General features: G+C 36.1%; 1 protein-coding gene across 5 annotated transcripts in view; it reads right to left on the bottom strand.

The window, feature by feature from the left end:
• The window catches only part of GULP1 (GULP PTB domain containing engulfment adaptor 1), a 165,435-nt gene that overhangs the window by 39,106 nt on the left and 107,754 nt on the right, over positions 1–18,575 (bottom strand). For all 5 annotated transcript variants that reach the window (XM_074872678.1, XM_074872675.1, XM_074872679.1 and 2 more), the window contains one exon: positions 6,198–6,269. In XM_074872678.1, the coding sequence (XP_074728779.1) occupies positions 6,198–6,269 (72 nt within the window). The remainder of the gene's footprint in view (positions 1–6,197; positions 6,270–18,575) is intronic.

The raw sequence follows: 18,575 nt of genomic DNA, 5'->3' as shown, positions 1-18,575 counted from the left end.
AAGATGGAATTAAGAAAGTCTTGATATCATGGTAGGCTCTCTTAACTGTGGACCTTCTCAAGGAACTACAACTGGGAAGATTAATGCAATCCTTGGATATTTCAAAAAGATCTTAAGACTACAATGGCTGCACTGCATCAGCTGCTTGTGAGAAACTACTCAAATTTTATGTTCTGAGGTTTTCAAATGCAGAAGGATGCTGACAAAATGGAGAAAGATCACAGGATATATGCAAAAGTTAGCGGAAGACTAGAAACTCACTTTATAAGAAATTCCATCAAATCAAAAACAAGATAATGGTGAAAGAAAAACACAAAAGAATCTCTTCAACACAGACATCCAGAGAGACAAGTCAGCTTTTTATCAAATGTTTACTGGGATACAGTGTCTGAAAAGTGCACGTAAAGAAATTTAGAAAATCTGGTGCAGTTACTTTCTTAACGCTTTTCCTGCCCACTCCCTGTTCTGTGTAATAACAGATAACAGAGATACTGATCAGTAATTTCTTTCGTATCTGACCTTCTCCAGAATGCCAAGTTCAGCCGCCTCCCAGACTTGTGCAGGGTTTGAACAGCAGATCCTAACACTTACTCAGGTATCAGCCAATTTGCTTTTTTTCTTCTATTTTTTCTACTCACTCTTTCTACCTAAAGAGGAAAAGCTAGATGATCTTTAAGGTTGCTTCCAACCCAAAACATTCAATGATTCCATGACCCTGAGGGACCTCTGGACAGGAGAGATTTATAAACATTATTTTCTCCTTTCAGCTCACATTTGAAACAAAGTAATATTTGTAGCTCACACAGTAACAAGATTATTTAAGAGGGTAAAAATCTGTAGCCTCCCATTGGCATCAAAATGGACAATGATATAAAATCACAATGAATCACAGCATGGCTTGGGAAGAGATATGATGGGCCAAGTTCTAAAGCTGTTAGTTTATACATATATTGTTCTCAGGCAAGACACCCAGATTTGGACCAATAATAATATGAGCAGCTCAGTGCGATGGGATAGTTTATATTTAACTGGTTTGGAATTAACATCATATTTTTCTTGAATCTTTTAGGGAAAGCAACAGATAAATCAATTTTCTATGGTATAATTTAGCTTTAAAAAGAAAAAAGAAAAAAATTCCATATATCTTGTCTTTTAGTACAGTAGCAGGGAAAATTGCATACTTTGAGACTCTTACTAAAATTGCATTTCAAATCCTTATACATCAAGTCTTAACAAACCACAATCAGAGGACTAATCATCAAAAATAACATGAGGAAAAAAAAAAAATCACATTTTAAAAACAGCCATGAGCTTTAGTGAAAGAAATAATGGTTAAAACAACTTCTATCAAAATCAATTCAAGCTATGCAAATCAAAACTATGTGCTTTTATTTAATATTTACATCTCATTGAACAATTCAAGTTTTTTAAAAAAACCTCAAAACAAAGGTAGACATTTCTGTGCTTTGGGTGCTAATCTTCAGGCCAGGGAATAGAGGTTCAACTCCTTCAATTTACACAGGCTTCCAGTGAGACACCAGACATTGTACTTCATCTGGATACCTTAAAAGATGTCTGTTTGAGGGCAACATAGTTGTCTAAGCTGAGAAACAGCTTTATACCTGGCTTTGACAAGATGGTTTTACTCTTTTTTCATAACAACATTCATTATAAGGAAAGATGCCAGGAGGGAAAAAAAGCCCTATTTCTTCTGCACTGACTACTTATCTTTTTGGACATATTATGGTCCAAACTCTCATGCATGTTTTATGTAGGTATAATGAAATTATGAAATCTAAAAAATAGCTGTCAAGAAGAACATAAAGGATGAAAAAGCCACAGACATGTGAACCTGAAACTCTTGATAGTGAGCTGGGTAGGGAAAAGGCTCTCTCAGAAATCCACTTTTAAGGAGTATGTTACATTTTATTTTCCAAGCACACACTGGACTGAGGGGAAGGCTATTGATCTATTAACCACGGTGTATAAGACAATGCAGTAGAGTCTTTTTTCCATCTCTCTCTCCCTGAAGGTTTTTTTGGGAGGTGGGGTAGGGGGTGTGGTGTTGAGTGGTTTTTTTGTGGTTTTTGTTTGTTATTTTGTTTGGGCGGGGAGGGTAGTTTTAGGGGTTTGTTGTTTTTTTAGGTTGGGTGGTTTTGTTTGGGGTTTTTGCCTTGTGTTGTGTTTGGTTTGTTTTTGGTTTTTTTGGGTTTTTTGTTTTTTTTTTTTTTTTTTCCTCGGAGAGATGGTAAACAGGTGTTCTCTTCAACTCTTCTCATCTGATCTGCTTTGGTCTTCAGGCAGTCCCTGGCTGGTTCTAAACCACACATTTTGCTTTCTCCAGTACTTCAAAGAGAACAGTCATGGCTGTAAGGCTTGACTGGAAACCTCTTTATTCCAATATTAAAAGATTTTCTGTACTCCACCCTCCTTCGTCCTTTCAACAACAAATGAAACCCAGCTTTAACACAAAAAGGAGCTCAGAACAATATCCACTGATGGTCCATTAAGGACAGCATCAGGACTGAGTTGGAAGTTGGGTAAAAGAACAGCCTTAAGTTTGGCCCTCACAAAAACATCCCTTTGAAGACTGTAAAAGGAAGAGTCCAAAACTCAGGTGTTTAATTCTGGTTTCTCCCTAATACCCCTCCATGCTGTTTTCTTGTGGTCTAGTTATGCTTGTTATGCTGATTGTTCCACCTGTTCTCACCTCTGGCAACCCTTCAAGCACTTTTTGAGAATGACCAAATTCATTCCTGCAGTCTGATTTAGAAGTCATATCCTTCATTAATCAAGGAAAGTAATCATTTCACTTCATAAAGTATGATTTGACAACATTTACACATTTGAATAACGTAGGCATGTTCTGATACAACATCTTGGTACCATTTTTCTTAGTTTTTATTTAATTCTAGAAATTGGTCTGACTAGAAAACTGGAAGGAAAAAATGGTTTGTAATAAATTATGAGAACAGTTCACCTTACCTTAGAAATAAAAATATGTATTTTATTTCTAAAAAGGGAAATTCCAACTAGATAAAATCGCTGGACAACCCTCTAGAAAAATTAAATGTAGATGCTTGAAAAAACTGTATATTCAAATTGCAACTGATCCAGCAAAACTGTCAAGTGTTTAGAAAATGTAGTAGTAGTTTTTGGGATAAAACAAGTAAAATGAATCATGAGGAAAAGTTTCCTCCAAGTCATTGTATTTTACTGTAGAACATCAGCTCCACCTGCTGGTAAAAGTAAGTTCATGGAATGGTGTGCTACAGTCTTTGTGCTGTATGAGTTAAGAGCTTTTGATTTCAATAAGAGATGTATATCAAATGTCAATGCTGACACAGTTTGATGACATGATAGCTTAAGAAAAATAGTTTACAGCGACAGTATTTCATGGTCTTTATATCACTGTAAGCACATGACTTCAAAAGGTAATTAGTGTGATGCATGTCAGTTGCAAAAATCGCTCCAAATATTAAGTCAGCTGTTGTTCTGATACCTATTAATTTTCAATAAAAACAAATTATCATTAACACTGTGATTAAAACCAAATCCATATAATAAAAAAATATAAATATAGCATCACAAGTTACACACCTTTTAAAAACTCTCCTACTCTAAAACCACTACATTTTCTTTCCATATCAGACATTAGTTTTCAAGCTGTTTTCACTAGTTTAAAATTTTTGATTAGCATTTTCTAAAAACAAGCTAGAGTTATGTTGTTAATAATAAAATCCAGTACCTCCAGGCTTCTCTTCAAAGAATTCAGATGCACAACATAAATCAATGTTGAAATGAGTATCCAGTTGAGGATTGTTTCCAACATAAAACCTCTTTATTGCTCTCTGAATTCTATTCCAAGATTTTTCAAGTCTTTCCAAAGGTTGTCTTTAATTACTTTGTGAGTTTTCTAATAAACTTGTGACTAAGATCCCATGTAATACTTGACATCTAAGCTTCAAACTTCCAGGCTTGAAGAAAATAGCATCATTCGGGCAGCAATGATTCAGACACATATCTCTGAGGTGGCTTATTTAGGGAATGTGTAAAAAGTTAGAACAGATATCAACATGCTGCAGTGACACCACAAGTATATACAAAAAATTTCTGCTTTTAAATTATAGTGCTAGGCTGACAGATGTTTTTTCACAAGAAAGGAGAAGAGTTCTGGCTCTTCCTACAATTCAGAGAACAGTTATTTGAAATTCTTTTTGGAGCTGCTTTCAGAGCAAACTATTTCAAGGTACCAGATCATACAGTCCAATCCACCAAAAGCCTCCAGTGACCAGGGAGAGCCCAGCTTTGCCTGGAGTTCCAACAGTGAGACAGACACTTAACAGCTGCTTTACTTAGGGGTCAATAATGATAAAACATCATTAAAATAGAATCAAAACTTCTCCATAGCAGGATACTACCTTGACAGATTTCTGCACAGAATTAACTTTGCTCAGGGTAATGGAATTTTATAAACACCAAACATAAAACACGACAGGCTTCACTCCTCCAGTATTAGCTGTAAACTGTACGAGGTGCATACAAAACCATACATTTTGTTTCCACTGGTGGCATGTTGCAATGGTTAAAAATGAGTCATACATACATTAGCCTAAAACACTTGAAAACAACTAGGCAATAATGACTCTGATGAACTGCAGCAGAGTAAATCTTTTTTGGCATAAAACATTCTAAGAATTGACTAAATGAATCTTTAGAGCAGCTGTACTATTTTGGTAGAGCAAAAATAATGGCAAAGAACTTCTGTTTCAATACCTTAATACAATTACTAATCAATCTTGTAAAGATGGCTTTTTCAAGGGAACTCTCAGTCTTAGAAGCTGAGCTACATGAATAATGTTTCATGCCTTTCTTTCTTTCTATATAGTAATAACACAGAGTCAAATTTTTCAATATTAATTCCCAAAATTTTCTGTCCATTTTGAGGAACATCTGTTTAAATGAATAATTCAAACCCTACAAAACATTAAGAAAAGTACAATAGTAAGCAGAACAATTGTTACATCCAAATAAACTAATGCTTCAATAGCTCTAAGCATGTAAGCATGAAACTGTGCAATTCCATAGCAATGTGAGTTAGGAGACAAATCAAATCAGCACTCCCTACCACAACTCATGGAATCTGAAGAGCTTTAAGCATATTAGCTGTCACTCAGTCAAGTCAAAGCCTCAGCTAGCAACCCTAAACAAGTCATTTCATTAGGATACTTTCTAATTGTCTACTGAGTCCCTCAGTGCCCAAGGACATATAACCAAGAAGAAATTGTAAACGTCTGACTTTCTCACCCATCTACGTGCACCAGCACATAGATGGTGTTTGTGTGTACAGACCTTTTCCAATGAAAAATGAAGACCTGGAGGACAAGGCAGTAATGCCTCTTGTCATAAACAGGCTTGGTTTGCAAACCGCATTCTCTCACTACAGCTCTATTTCCAGATATATCACCAACTACCGGAGCTGGAGGGTGAACGACATTCATGTCAGTGTCACAAACCTTCACCTCCAGTCTAACAGTCAGTTACGTGGATCAGACATGTTAGCTTTAGATGAAGAGCAGTTAGGGACAGCCAGTACACTCAGAGCTATCACAGCCCACTTAGGGCATGGTTTGACATTCTTACTCCCGTTCTTTGGCACCAACACCTTCCCTTAAGTGGGTGGGTACTCTGTTTTGCAACAAGAGGCAACTCACCTAACTGGGGCTCTTATGAAGCAACGCACAGCCCAGAGAAATGCAGAACAGACATTATTGAAGTCACAAGTTTTTTGTTCAAGGAAAAGTTCGTTTTCTTAAATGCTCTGGCAACACATTCGGAGCGCCATAATTAGAGGCATTCAATAGCCATGAAGTAAGGATAGCAGCTAAACCAAATTGTTGCTACTGAAGTTTGTATCAACAAAGCCCCTAAATTTCCAAAGAACAAGCACTACACGTTAAGGGACATAATCTTTATACTATAAATAATTATATAATCTAGAAAACAACTAAATATTTGCACAGCAGAACATCTGATAATACGGACATAATAAGGAAGGGCCTACACACCAGTGAAAAGATTAGCAAAAGCAACTGCTTCTAGAACCAAGGAATTTACCTAGAAACACAAAGTGTCTTATCTGTAAAAACAGGTTAAGAATACATTCCATTTTTATTTCATTAAAAGTTCTTTCTTACCTTTAATTTTCTAACAGCATCTCTTACAACTTCTGTGCCTTTGGGCTGCTCCACTTCCGTACTGCCAAGAAACTGAGAAGATTGTAATTTGTGAGAAATAAGTTATGCATTGAAAGGCTTAATTAACTCAAGTAATCTTATTTTCCAATTATTTCTAAATAACATTTGGAAAGACAATTGTTTCAATAGTTGAGAAATAATAAATCTTCATACAGCTAGTTTCAATCAAGAGAATATGAAGAATTAGACTCTAATTAGGCAAATAAAAGAGTTATCAAAAGCAGCTTTTAAAAAACATTTTATTTATCTCAATCTTATAAAACTGCAAATTAGAGGTTAAGTACCTTTTTCTACTGGAAAACTGTAATTTTGTTAATATAATCTCTTTTGGAAATTAATGAAGGGATGTAAAAAAAAAAAAAATTACTGATCTACGATACTTCCCCTGAATCAACACAAGCCAATGGTTTGGACTATGTTACTAAAACTTTCATAGAGTGATGCAAGATCAGTTAAGAAGGCCTGATTTTGCTGTCAGAGCTGCTTGGTATAGTAATTTCACAGATATAAAGGAGCTAGTCTCCAACTTACATAAAGACAAGGCTCATATTCAAAGAATTTCTACTAGAGATCGCATTGTTACCAAATAAGGTTTTAACGAAAACCAAACATACACCTGTTAATATACAAAGCACAATACTTCAAAGGGAACTTACCATTTCTTTATTTGTACATGGAAATACCTTTAGATTCTTCTGTAAAGTTTTGCTTACCTTCTACTATACTGTTATGTAAGGTACGAAAATCCTGCCCGAACCACATCTGTGTAACAATTTAATTAATTTTGAATTGCTTGATTTTCACATTGAGGTACAGTTGATTTAAGTCACATCATGTACCTGTATATACCAAAATAATGCTAGCAAGAAAGAACAAACCCTCTTTTTTCTCTAAAGTACACAAGTTTCTGTGTAACATGATGCACAGCGGTATGTATAATTTTTAAGTCTTATCAGTTTCAAAAGGACTTAAATTTGCCAAGCCACAGATGCTTTCAACATAATAACTCTGAAGTTTTAAATTTTATTAAAACTTCGAAATGTGTAGTCAATGTTCTCAAGCTGTACTCCTGCAAAGAAACTTTGCAGGTCTACCAATAATTCTCATTAGAAATTTGCTACTCACTCTGAAATATGATGTGCCTCTTGAATACAACAGTGTGTAAATCAAAACACCTTGCACACCTGCTATCAATATTCTCTACTACTACAATTCTCCAGCAAGATTTGTAATAACAAAGCAGAAACCTCTATTATTGATTTGAGGTCTTTCATGCAACATCTCCAATGACTTTAAATAGAGGTTGTGTTCTTCCCTGGAAAAGTGACAGTTGCAGAAAATGCATATAGAGAAAGAAGAATGATTCTTGGACATTATGGATACTACATGTGACAGAGACAGACAGGGAAAGATTGAGTGAATATTTATGAGCGAATGTATACGAGTAAAAAAAAAAAGGTAACCACACGCTTAAATGGACAAGGAAGAAAGTAGTAAGCTCAGATGAGAATCAATGAGGAAGGCTGGTAATACCAGATATCTGCACACAAGCATATTTATATACCACACACTTGGCACAACACGAGAGACAGAAGTATATTTGCTGTAAAGTTTGTGAGCATTATATACAGTACAGGAATCCTGCATAACCACAGGAAATAACAGATTCAAGTGTGGACAAGGCTCAAAGAACAGAGAACGCAGGTCACTGCTGCCCACGGTGAAGTGGAAGACAGCTGAGCGTACTTCATGTTTCTGTAGTTTTGAAAGTGGCAGCTCCAGAGGCATTATCAGTGTACACAGCTTGGTACTTCCTCATACAGATTTAGGGCCAGGCCTTAGGTGGAATTGTGTCACAATACACTTCTAGATGTCTCAGGGTACGCTGCCTCGCTTGCAGCCACTTCTCCAGAAGGGCACAGGGTGCTTATTTGCTTACTTCCATCCAAATGACTGAGATTTGAGATAGCAAAAGATATCTCAAAAGCAACAGAGTCATTTCCCCTCCCCTTCTCTCTCAGCTATCTTGCTCTGATTCAGAGTCCAAGAAAGACGAAGGTATCCTCGCTGTATTCAATAAATCCCAGCAGCAGACCAATCTTTCCATGAACAATAACTTCCATAAATACTGTTTTCCCAGAGGCTTGTACCTCATACTAATTCACATTACTGCCTTAGAAAGTGTAAGCACCAAATTAAGCTTCTGCCACAGCTGGGGAATCTGTTAAATGTCACTGAATTTCTAAGGCCATAGTAATGTTCCCAAAGTCAGAAATCACCATTTCTGATCATGGAGGGGAGGGAGAAGTAAACATCTAAATAGAACAATAAACTGCTGAAAGCACAGGTTTAAATGACTGACAGAACTTGGAGAAAAACATACTAATTGGGTTGGCTCAACAAGTTACAAAAGAAACAAACAACGAAAACCCCAAGTATATGGAAACATCATGAGCATTATATCAATATTTATGGAACATAACCAACCAGAATTTCACCAGTCATTCACAACATGCTGTCATCCAGATGAGTATCAGTTTTGACATTAAGCATCACTACTGAAATTTTTATTGCTCTCAGCAGTTTTGAACTGGATGTGGAATTAGAGTTTATGCTTAATAAACTGTTCAGCATAGGAAAATACAATAAAATGCATTTAATCCAGAAATACAAAGAAGATTTGTAGGTTAAGTGTTATTACCAATCAGAGATGATGAGACAGTGCCATGGGTTGCACTGCTTGTATCTGATACATATTTGTATCTCTGTTAACTGCAGTTCTTTTTTTTTTTTTTTATTCAGGTAAATTCAAATTTTAGTTATAACTGCCTACACATTCCATGCCTGACCTTCAAAAACTTTCTCACTTTATTTATTTATGTATTTTTGGTAAGAACGTGATAAAGAGAAAAACAGCAATAAAGAGCAAATATTCTGAATATTTGTATGAATTTCATGGACCTATTTTGGGGCAAAATATTAACAGAACTTCAAACCAACACAAGTTATTTTCTAATTATAACAAAAGAATGACTATGCAATATAGGTTTAATGTATAGCTGACATATTAACTGGAGGCTTTTTATTGCTTGCTTTTTCATCTGCTCTCTACCTTTTGTCTGTGATCCGCGCTGTCATAATATTTTGTTTAATATTAGGTACCAATTACTATGGCATTACTTGTAACGTTAAGCTAAGCAAACATACATATTTGCAAAGTGGTGACTTAGATGACAAGCTCAATGTGACTAAATCCTATGTGTTTGAATAATCCTTAATAAAATGGATGTGCTGCCACCACTGGGATTTCTGAAATAAATAACTAACAACTAATTCACCATCCTCATGAAATGGGGAGATGGTCATTTCATTATGTTCTTTTTGGCAGATTTTTGTCACCAAAACTCACAGAAACACAGAGAACAAATATTTTGTATCAGGAATTCGGTACAGCTGTGGCATGAATAATATAAATATTCATTGTGGGAGAGTTTCTGCAACAAAAATTTCAAAGCAAAATTGGTAAATATGAACCTTCCCTTTCCAAGATCAGCCTCCTTTAGAAAGCAATACTAACGCAGAATCTAGATGAGAACTTTAAAAGTCAGCGATTGCTTTCATCACTTCAGGTTCCCTCTAGCAGCTACGGCCCTTTTGCAGACCCGTCTGATAAGGAATGAGAACATGAAATGTAATTGTTCCTGAGAGTCAAACTAATACAACTACACTTCATTGCAGAAGAGAGAAACAGAAATAAGGTAGCAGTTCCCCTTCAGATCATTCAGTATTAATTCTATATGCAAATTAATAAATGCATTCTATTAAGTGTTCATTAACATCAAATACATAATACAGATGAAAAATGTTTCCATATGATTGTTACATGTATCTACTGTTTGCAACTAGTTAAAGGGTAATTCTTAAAGTTGGTGTACTTCATGCATAAGCCAATTCAAACAAAAATGATCAGTAAGTTGGGCATGCCACCAGACTCATCTTTTTAAATATTTATGTATTGTTAAGTTTAGTGTTAATGAGAAGTTCACCATAATCATACTGAGTTTCAGTCGGATATTTTAAGAAGTTTGAAGAGGATGACATTTAATATTTTATATAACAAAGAAAGCTAAGGCAATGTTTTTCCCATAGAAATTACTACACATTTTTCATTGCAGTCTGCCATTCTTCCAAACACGTCCCCTACAAAACTGATGAAAGGTTATTTTTCTAATATTACTTATTCTGACCTCACTTGCAGCTGTCTATAATCAGAAATAACTTTTATAAGGTCAATAGATCTTACCAGTTAAAACAGTTTAACTGTTCCTTTGAAGTATATTAAGGCTTGTTCTTCCCTCACTGATGTTTGCCATTAAGAGAGCTGTTGTCCAGCCATATACAAGACAAACACCTCAGATCAAACTGTCTATAATCTAGCATTAGAAGACAAACAGATGTGCTTGCTCCATGTGCAAAGATTTGCAAGATAGTGCAGCTGCAGAGAATTAACAGACACTGTTTCACCATATTAGAATCAGCAGAAGTTTTATCATTGACAGCAACTGGGAGAATAATTCAGCCCTGTAATGGCCAGGAGGGCTGTCTTAGATGACAAACTAGGAAACAGACCCTTTGTGGGGAATATTTCTTCCTTCAGAATGTAGCTGAAATGAAAACTGTCCTATGGATTTAACTTGAGCAAGACACGTTTTGGTCCAATTCCACAGTGAAATTATTAAAAATGCTTTTATAGTTGTACTTTGGCTGAAGAAACTATTAAAATAAAAGAGAAGGTAATTCTCTTATTTTGCTGGCTCAATTAAAAGTCAATTCAAACATAGGGCAACTTCAGGAATTCAGAATTCTTTACAGTTCTGACAAGTCAATTTTGCTGTTATCACATGCTCAATAGCAGTAAGGTCAAGGTGAATTGTTAAAGTTAACAGTTCACTTATTTTCCTTGCCATTAACAAGACACAGTCCAGTAATTCTTCTCCCTGTCAGCTTACATTTTGACCCTCAACATTCTACTTTTTTCACATGCAAAGTATATCCAGGTGTTTTTCTTCAAAACTTAGGGAGAATAAAAAAAACCCTATCCATCCTTCATAAGAGTTAGTTTTACCAGGGTAAAATAACTCATTAAATCTAAAACTTGACTAAGAAATGGTTTTAGGTGCACTTTTGAGTATTTAATGTAGACTTCCACTCTTCCAGTAGAGAGCAGTGTAGGATATTTTAATAATAAAACAACATCTGTTTTCTTTTGTCATCCCATTTCAATCTTTAAAAAACCCCAGTCTTCCACAATGCCACATTTCTTTATTACTCTGAAATCCCTGAACATTAAGAGTTCTCTTTTATCCAGATTTAAATGCAATTATATGAAGAAAGTACTTACCGAACTCATACAATAAAGAAAGAAAAAAAGCAATGCAAAATTACTGGATACCTGCTGCCAAAATTTGACAGATTAGCTCCTTCTACAGCAGAAGTTGAAGGGATGTCGATTTACTGATGAAAGGAAAACAAATGCATCCATATTCGGATAACATGAGAATGACAGTAGATAATATAAAACAACAATGAAAAAGAAGTGGGACCAGTTTTGAAGCTATGCAGAAAACAGACGAACAAAAGTCTAAGCTGTTAATCGCTTCCTAAGACACGAACAGTGTTTGCTCAGCCTTGCATACGTGAGCCTTCTCTGTCAATTAACCAGCAGAAGTACAATATGGACTATGAAGTACACACCTCTTCCTACTCTTAAGTCCCTTCTCTTTCCCCACCCTACAGTCCAGTTCCCCACCTGTAACAGCTTCCTTGGTTCTCTACCAATACATGTTTTTGCCAGCGTACATCAGTGTTCGGATTTTTCCCGTTTGGGAAGCACTTCTCTAGTGACACCTTAAAAACAACTGCCTCTCCCAGGCATGATTGCTGCTCAAATTAGAGCACAAATCAAACCCACCACATGAGAGCATGAGAGAGAAAAGTGCCACAGACATCAGCACATTCCCTGAATTTCCCCTTGTCTGACATGTAATGTTCTGCACAAATGGTGACTCGACACTGGAAAAAAATTCACCACATTCTTCTGAGGGAGTGTTTGAGTACTATTTGCAAAAAAGGAAGGAAAGCTTGATTAAAAACATAAATAAAGAAGGGTCTTCTAATAGAAATCTTCTAATGGAAATCAAATATTACCAGGCATTTCATCCATCAGTAGAATTAAGCCAAATGAATGTGAGAAAACACAGAGGTGAAAATATTTACAGTAATTAAGATATAAAGAAAGAAAAAACTATTTGATAAGCTGTTGAAGCATTGGGGGGGGGAGGGGGGAAAGCATTAGAGGAAGGACTGTAAAATAATTAGGAAATGGTTAACAGAAGAATCTTCCAGATGCAGTAATGTAAAAAACATATTGTGCGTAATCTTAAGCAACCTCTCAACAAGCCACGCTGGTTTAATTTGTACTTTCTTCTGTTCTCTAGAAGTGCAGCAATGAAGGACTCTTCGCTATCAAATCTGTAAGCAATCAGTCTTTAAATCTGGTGCTATGACTAAATAATGAAGAACATAATTTGATAACTAAAGCTTAACATATATTTGAACAGTTGATGGACACAGACAGTATAAACATTTCCTTGGAGCAGTACACTTCACCAGGCTCTGGATGTGGTTCTTGCCAGCAACCCGAGTGTCTGGAAGCAGGAATATCTAGAAATATTCTGGTAAAGATGCCTGCAAAACTGAGGCCATATGGCAGTCCTAATCGTGTCTGCACCTGTCTTCTAATCCATGTTTAGATTTGATAAGAAGAAAAATTATATAGCTGCTCACTGGGAAGAAACCTGAAGCGTGGCCCAAGTAAGCTCAACCTAGCGTGGTGTAATTTTAAAGGCAAAAGAACGAGAATAATTACACAAGGTCATATTCTTCCTCAAGTCCCACCGCATTTTAATCCACAGACAGATGGGAAAAACTAAAGGGCACAGAAAAAAGAAAAGACAATAAGAATATGTATTTATATTAACAGAACCCGTTGGTCTGTAAGCAGAACTTCAGAAAAATTTAGAACACACTTTGTAAATGATCGAAACTGAGACCTTCTCCAGAAAGATCAGTGTGGTCATATGCTAAGGGGCTATCAAGAAGGATATATTTAAAACCAAATCAGATTGCAATACAGCTATCAAAGTGTTCTCTGCATAAAAGCATCTAATCCTAAAGGTAAAATAACGTTAAGAAATACAGCTAGTACCTGACAAGGAAGATAATAGCAGGCTGAAATACAGAAAGCAAGCAGAAAATGTAAAAAGCTTATCTTGTCAAGATTGTCAGTATAGAAAATACCAGTTGTATGAGAAAAAACATTCAGTATTTCTTCATCAATCTACACAGCACTTCAGAAGCACATCTCCAACTGTATCATGCCCTGAAGAACTGTCAGGCTGAATCTAAAGATTATAATGGAGCTGGGGTGGTGGGGGGCATACACTGTTCTCCCACAGCTGATAAATAAAGTAAAAAAAATCAGCGATAATATTTGGCATGAAAGAAATAAGGGCAGGGGAAGATGGTAGTGAGAGCAAATTTATCACTGGAGAAAAATAATTTCTTATCATAAATTCCCTGGTTGTGACTGGGACACACGCATTCTTTTGACAGCAATCTTTCTTCACGTGTGCTGCCGTGGTCATTAGCCTTCACATGCAAGAATCCTGTGCTCAAAGATTGGATAAAATGAAGGAGTAAATTAAAGAACAACACGTTTCCAAACTTCACCCTCTGGGTTTCAATTTGCACATACTCAGTGCTTCCAGCTTTGGCTTTTACACACGGGAACAGATTTAGTATTTTTGTTTGGGTTTTTTTTTTTGGTGGTTTTTTTTTTTTTTTTTCAGAAGCATTTGTAAGCTCCTTTTACTGCAACAGATGTCTGTGGGTAATCCATAGGCATCTTCAAGTTATTATAGCTCCTCTGCTTCAATTCAGAAACTATAAACACTTAACACAGAGATTCATCTAACATCAAATGATGGCATCAAATTACTATCTTCTCTTTCTCTACTGCCATTCATCAACTCTGCAGAGCCTCCTGTAGCGTATCATTGCTACTGCCTGGAAGTTTTAGGGTACCTAACAAGAGGTAACTCATTAAATGAGGATACTGTTGACTAATGTGATCTAGGCCTGACCTCATTCATGGTCTTTCAGAGTTGCTTCCGACTTGCCTAGAAGATGACTGAGCCATCCAACTACAGATGCTGAATAACATCCTTGCCAGCTCCTGCAATCCTCTATCATGACTCTTATATTAGTTTAATTTTATTTAGTCTCTGATCTCCAAGAACTAAGAACTGGCAACTCTAAATTCAGTGTTGACTCTTAAAATATAATACACCTTTATTTCTGTAAGAGTTAACATTACTGAACCACCATTCAGTGAAGGTGATTATTCAAATCGATTATACTTCCGGTGATGTGGGTGCACAGGGAAGGGCATCTGTACATTCACAAGAACCGTTCTCTGTATTCAGCCATGGAAAACAGAACTAATTATCAAACTTGGCACTTCCTTTAGAAAGGTATATTCCAAACATGAAGCACCTCTGATACTCATTCAGTGAAGACATACCATATTGCTTGAATGCCTCAGTTAAGAAAATTTGTATTCCTGACTGGATTGTTCCCAGTGAAACAATATTTACTTTACCTTAACTGAAGAGAGTCCACCTAACAATAATTCATATTCACTATTTTAAACATCAACTTTTCAGCTTTAGAAGTGCATAGTAAGAGTGGACAGATTTTTCAGCTTTTCAAGTCCATAATTAGAGAGAGACTTAGTTCTGCACCACAGGCATTGGATTCAACTCAAGCATCATTTCTTTATGGTAATAAAGTCAGACTAAGCCAGCAAATTTACTGAAATACTATTTTTCATCAAGTCCTAGATATTTTCAAATACCTTAATGTAAGAAAGTTGACATCTTGTTTGCTTTTTATTTCATAAACCAGATGCCAATACGGTGATTTAATTTATATTAACCATCAGACACAACTTCAACAATTCCTATATTCCACTCAAATGTACTGAAGTAGTACAGCTCTACACCTCCAGACTCTTTTGCAAAGATGTCAAATGTACTTTTCGAAACATTAGAACACAGACATCGCCTTTGCTTTCCTACTTAATCTCTGCAGATGCTAGCTAGCAACACTGGCAAGTCTAGAGGGAACTTCACTGCACTGCAGTGTGAAAAAATGTCTTCATTGTTACTACTTGTATAAACCCACTAGTCTAGCCAAATTGAGGTTACAGTTCATTTTTTTTATGCATTCCCATAAAGCTGAAGGATAGACCCCCTTCTCACCCCCTTCAAAAACCCCCAATCTAGTATAATGCTACAATCAAAGGAACAAGTGAGATCAAGATCCCAAATGCTTGTATTCTCACAACAACTTTCTTAAGATTTACCACTGTAACACCCTGCATAAGACATACAAACTGTTGTCTTAGTTTTTGGCTCTGTTTTGTCCTGCTGTATCAACTCACTGGTTTTCATAATGCCACTGTTCCTTTAACTGTAGCATGTACTGATCTGCTCTGTATTAGCATTCTGCAGGCTATCTAGCTTTTTTCACAAAATACAGCAAGTTAAAGCTTGAGCTCTGTGTTCTCAAGCTCCATCTGTCCTGCTGACTTTTTCTTCCTTCTATTGCAAATATTCAGCCTATCGAATGAAACCTCCCCAAGAACAATGAAAACTGAACTGAGATGACAGAAAACCCTTAGGAAGAAACAAGCTATGTTGTCAAGTACTCGACAGCAAAACCAATCTCTGTTCATGAAACTGGCAAAAACATTCTGCTTTACCAATAAGACGAAGCTTTTGAACCTTTGGAGCATTTTGATTAATTCAGAACTTCTTTAATGGAGTGGGGCAGATGAATTAGGGGTGCACCTCTCAGCCACATGAGTAGACAGGCCATGTCACTCAGAAAGCGGCTGTTCCTTCACAGAGATATTTCCCAGATGACTTCATTGTTAGGCGTGAATCTGAGTGCAGGCTTCAGATTCGTTCTTTTGTAACAACATGTACAAGAACAGCCACGAGTTTCCATGTGCCATTTCAAGGTGGGATTGTGCAATTCTGAGCATTAAGCTTGCAATAACTTCTTCGGACTGAAGCTGGACACAAAAATCATTAGAGCCTTCCTCTGTTCAATGTAAATAAACTCTACAAGTTGTGGAAGAATTTGTGATGGATTTTTATATATATAGTATATATATTAATAAAGAGAAACGGAAAAGTATTGAAGTTACTCTTTTGTACTGAAAAATATTAACAATGTCTTAAAAAAGCAGAGATACAATTCCACAGACACTTTCAATTTTATGAATAGAGTTTATTTTGCTCTAAACTAATTTCTACCTCCTTTGTCCTTGACTAACATGATAATGCTGAACTTGTACTATCACACTCTCTTGCCATAGCAACACGCAATGACATTATAAACACAGAAACAGGAATTCCCTGTGGGACAAAAACCAGAAGTCACAGTTAGGAACAAAATTCTCATTCAGACACAAATAGCCTTAGTAATAGGAACAACTAACTATTGTCCATTACTCTCAGTTTATTAAAGACCTTTGCCAGCTCAATGTGAAATATGAAATTGCCTATTTTAAGGACACTGCTCTCTTCTGAATCAGGATTTTTAATACTGTAAGTCTTACTGCACCATAGATTAGAATAAATGACTCCTGTTTTAATTCTTGATTCATAGAAACACTTCGCTGTCAAACAGAGGACAAGCAGTGCACCAGAAAATAGTTACTGTGGAGAAAGAATCATGAATGTCTGGAGCTAGTGCTTTAGCTTTAGTAGCCTGGAAATTTAATACCACTTTTGCTAATTTTTTCATGCAACATGAATTTTGAACATTTTCTTTTAAACTATCACTACCACAGAAGAGAATCTGCTCTTTACATTCTAGTACTGTAACTATTTTTGTGTGTATCAAATAATTTATACATACATTTTGTGGGGGAGATAATAGACACCACAGGACAGATATATGTACTGAGGGGTATTAACAGACAGGAACGTGAAGTGTGAACAACCTTTGCTGGCTTTTTTGGTTTTGTTTTTTGTTTCCTAAATGGTAGAGTTCCTATACTGAGAACCACTACATTTGTAAAAAAAGAATGAGCCTAATATTTTCTTACTAAAACAACTTCAGTGGGGAAATATGCTGAATCAGTACGTAAAGTGTAATCCGTAACCACATTGGTAATCTACAAGAATGTGCTAAAATAAATGCCATATTCACATAAATGAATAGCAGTATTTTGATATAAGTGGCCAAGAAAACGTTTGTGTTTTCTAAACTAGAAATGACATTTTTTCCTTTGCTCCTAAAAACTACTTCCTAAACTCCAGCTACCACTGTAAATGTATTGTTGATTTTACACAAATTACACCTGTAGACATCATTCTGAGCTACTGCGTCCACAGAATATCCTCAGAAATTTTCAGAGAATATTTGACTGGGGTAGCCAAGTGAAAATCAGATTAACTGTCTCTCTGCGGAAGTTAAAGAGAGCTCAGATCCATGCTTCTCTCAAAAAAACACAGGGAACAAAGAGTAGTAACTGTGACCCCAAAACTGCACCATGTTTAAAGTTTTGTGAAAATATCTTAAAGTGGATATCTTGAGGGAAAGGAAGGAGGACGGGGAAACAAGCACTGGTTCTGGATGCTTTGATTATTTGAACTGAAAAGGGCTAATAGCATAAAGAAAGCACACCTAGGAGGCAAACTGAAAGAGTAAATGAAGAAGGGAGGCTGGAGTGTACTGGAACATATGGAAGCTTAAGACTAAATGGGTGGCACTTAAACACAGAAATTAGATAACATTTTCATTTAGTACAGGTTCATGAACACAGTACAAGATAACCTGTTAAAGAATCTTCAGGACTGACATTTAAGATTTTTATGGAATAACAAAAATATTGAAAAATCTTTCTTTTGAAGACTGGGAAAATACCCTTAACATACCTCTGCCTTATGATCTGTGAATGTCCTGCGTGCACAGAAGTCAAATCCTACTCTGAATCCCTCTTCTCCTATTCCATCACAGATCCCAGAAGCAAGTACTGCAGAGGCAATGAACCTTAACAAGAAAAGCCCTTCCTACAGTTCAGCTGTACTGGATCTTTCTTTTCCTACATGCAACAACTGGAAGTGTCTTCTCTGTGATGATTGTTTTATGAACCTATTTATATTCTCTCTTGTTAATCTG

This window comes from Strix uralensis, chromosome 6, assembly GCF_047716275.1.
Source record: "Strix uralensis isolate ZFMK-TIS-50842 chromosome 6, bStrUra1, whole genome shotgun sequence".
NCBI lineage: Eukaryota > Metazoa > Chordata > Aves > Strigiformes > Strigidae > Strix > Strix uralensis.
Note: the sequence above shows the minus strand (reverse complement) of the source record. Positions and strands in the feature narration are given on the sequence as shown.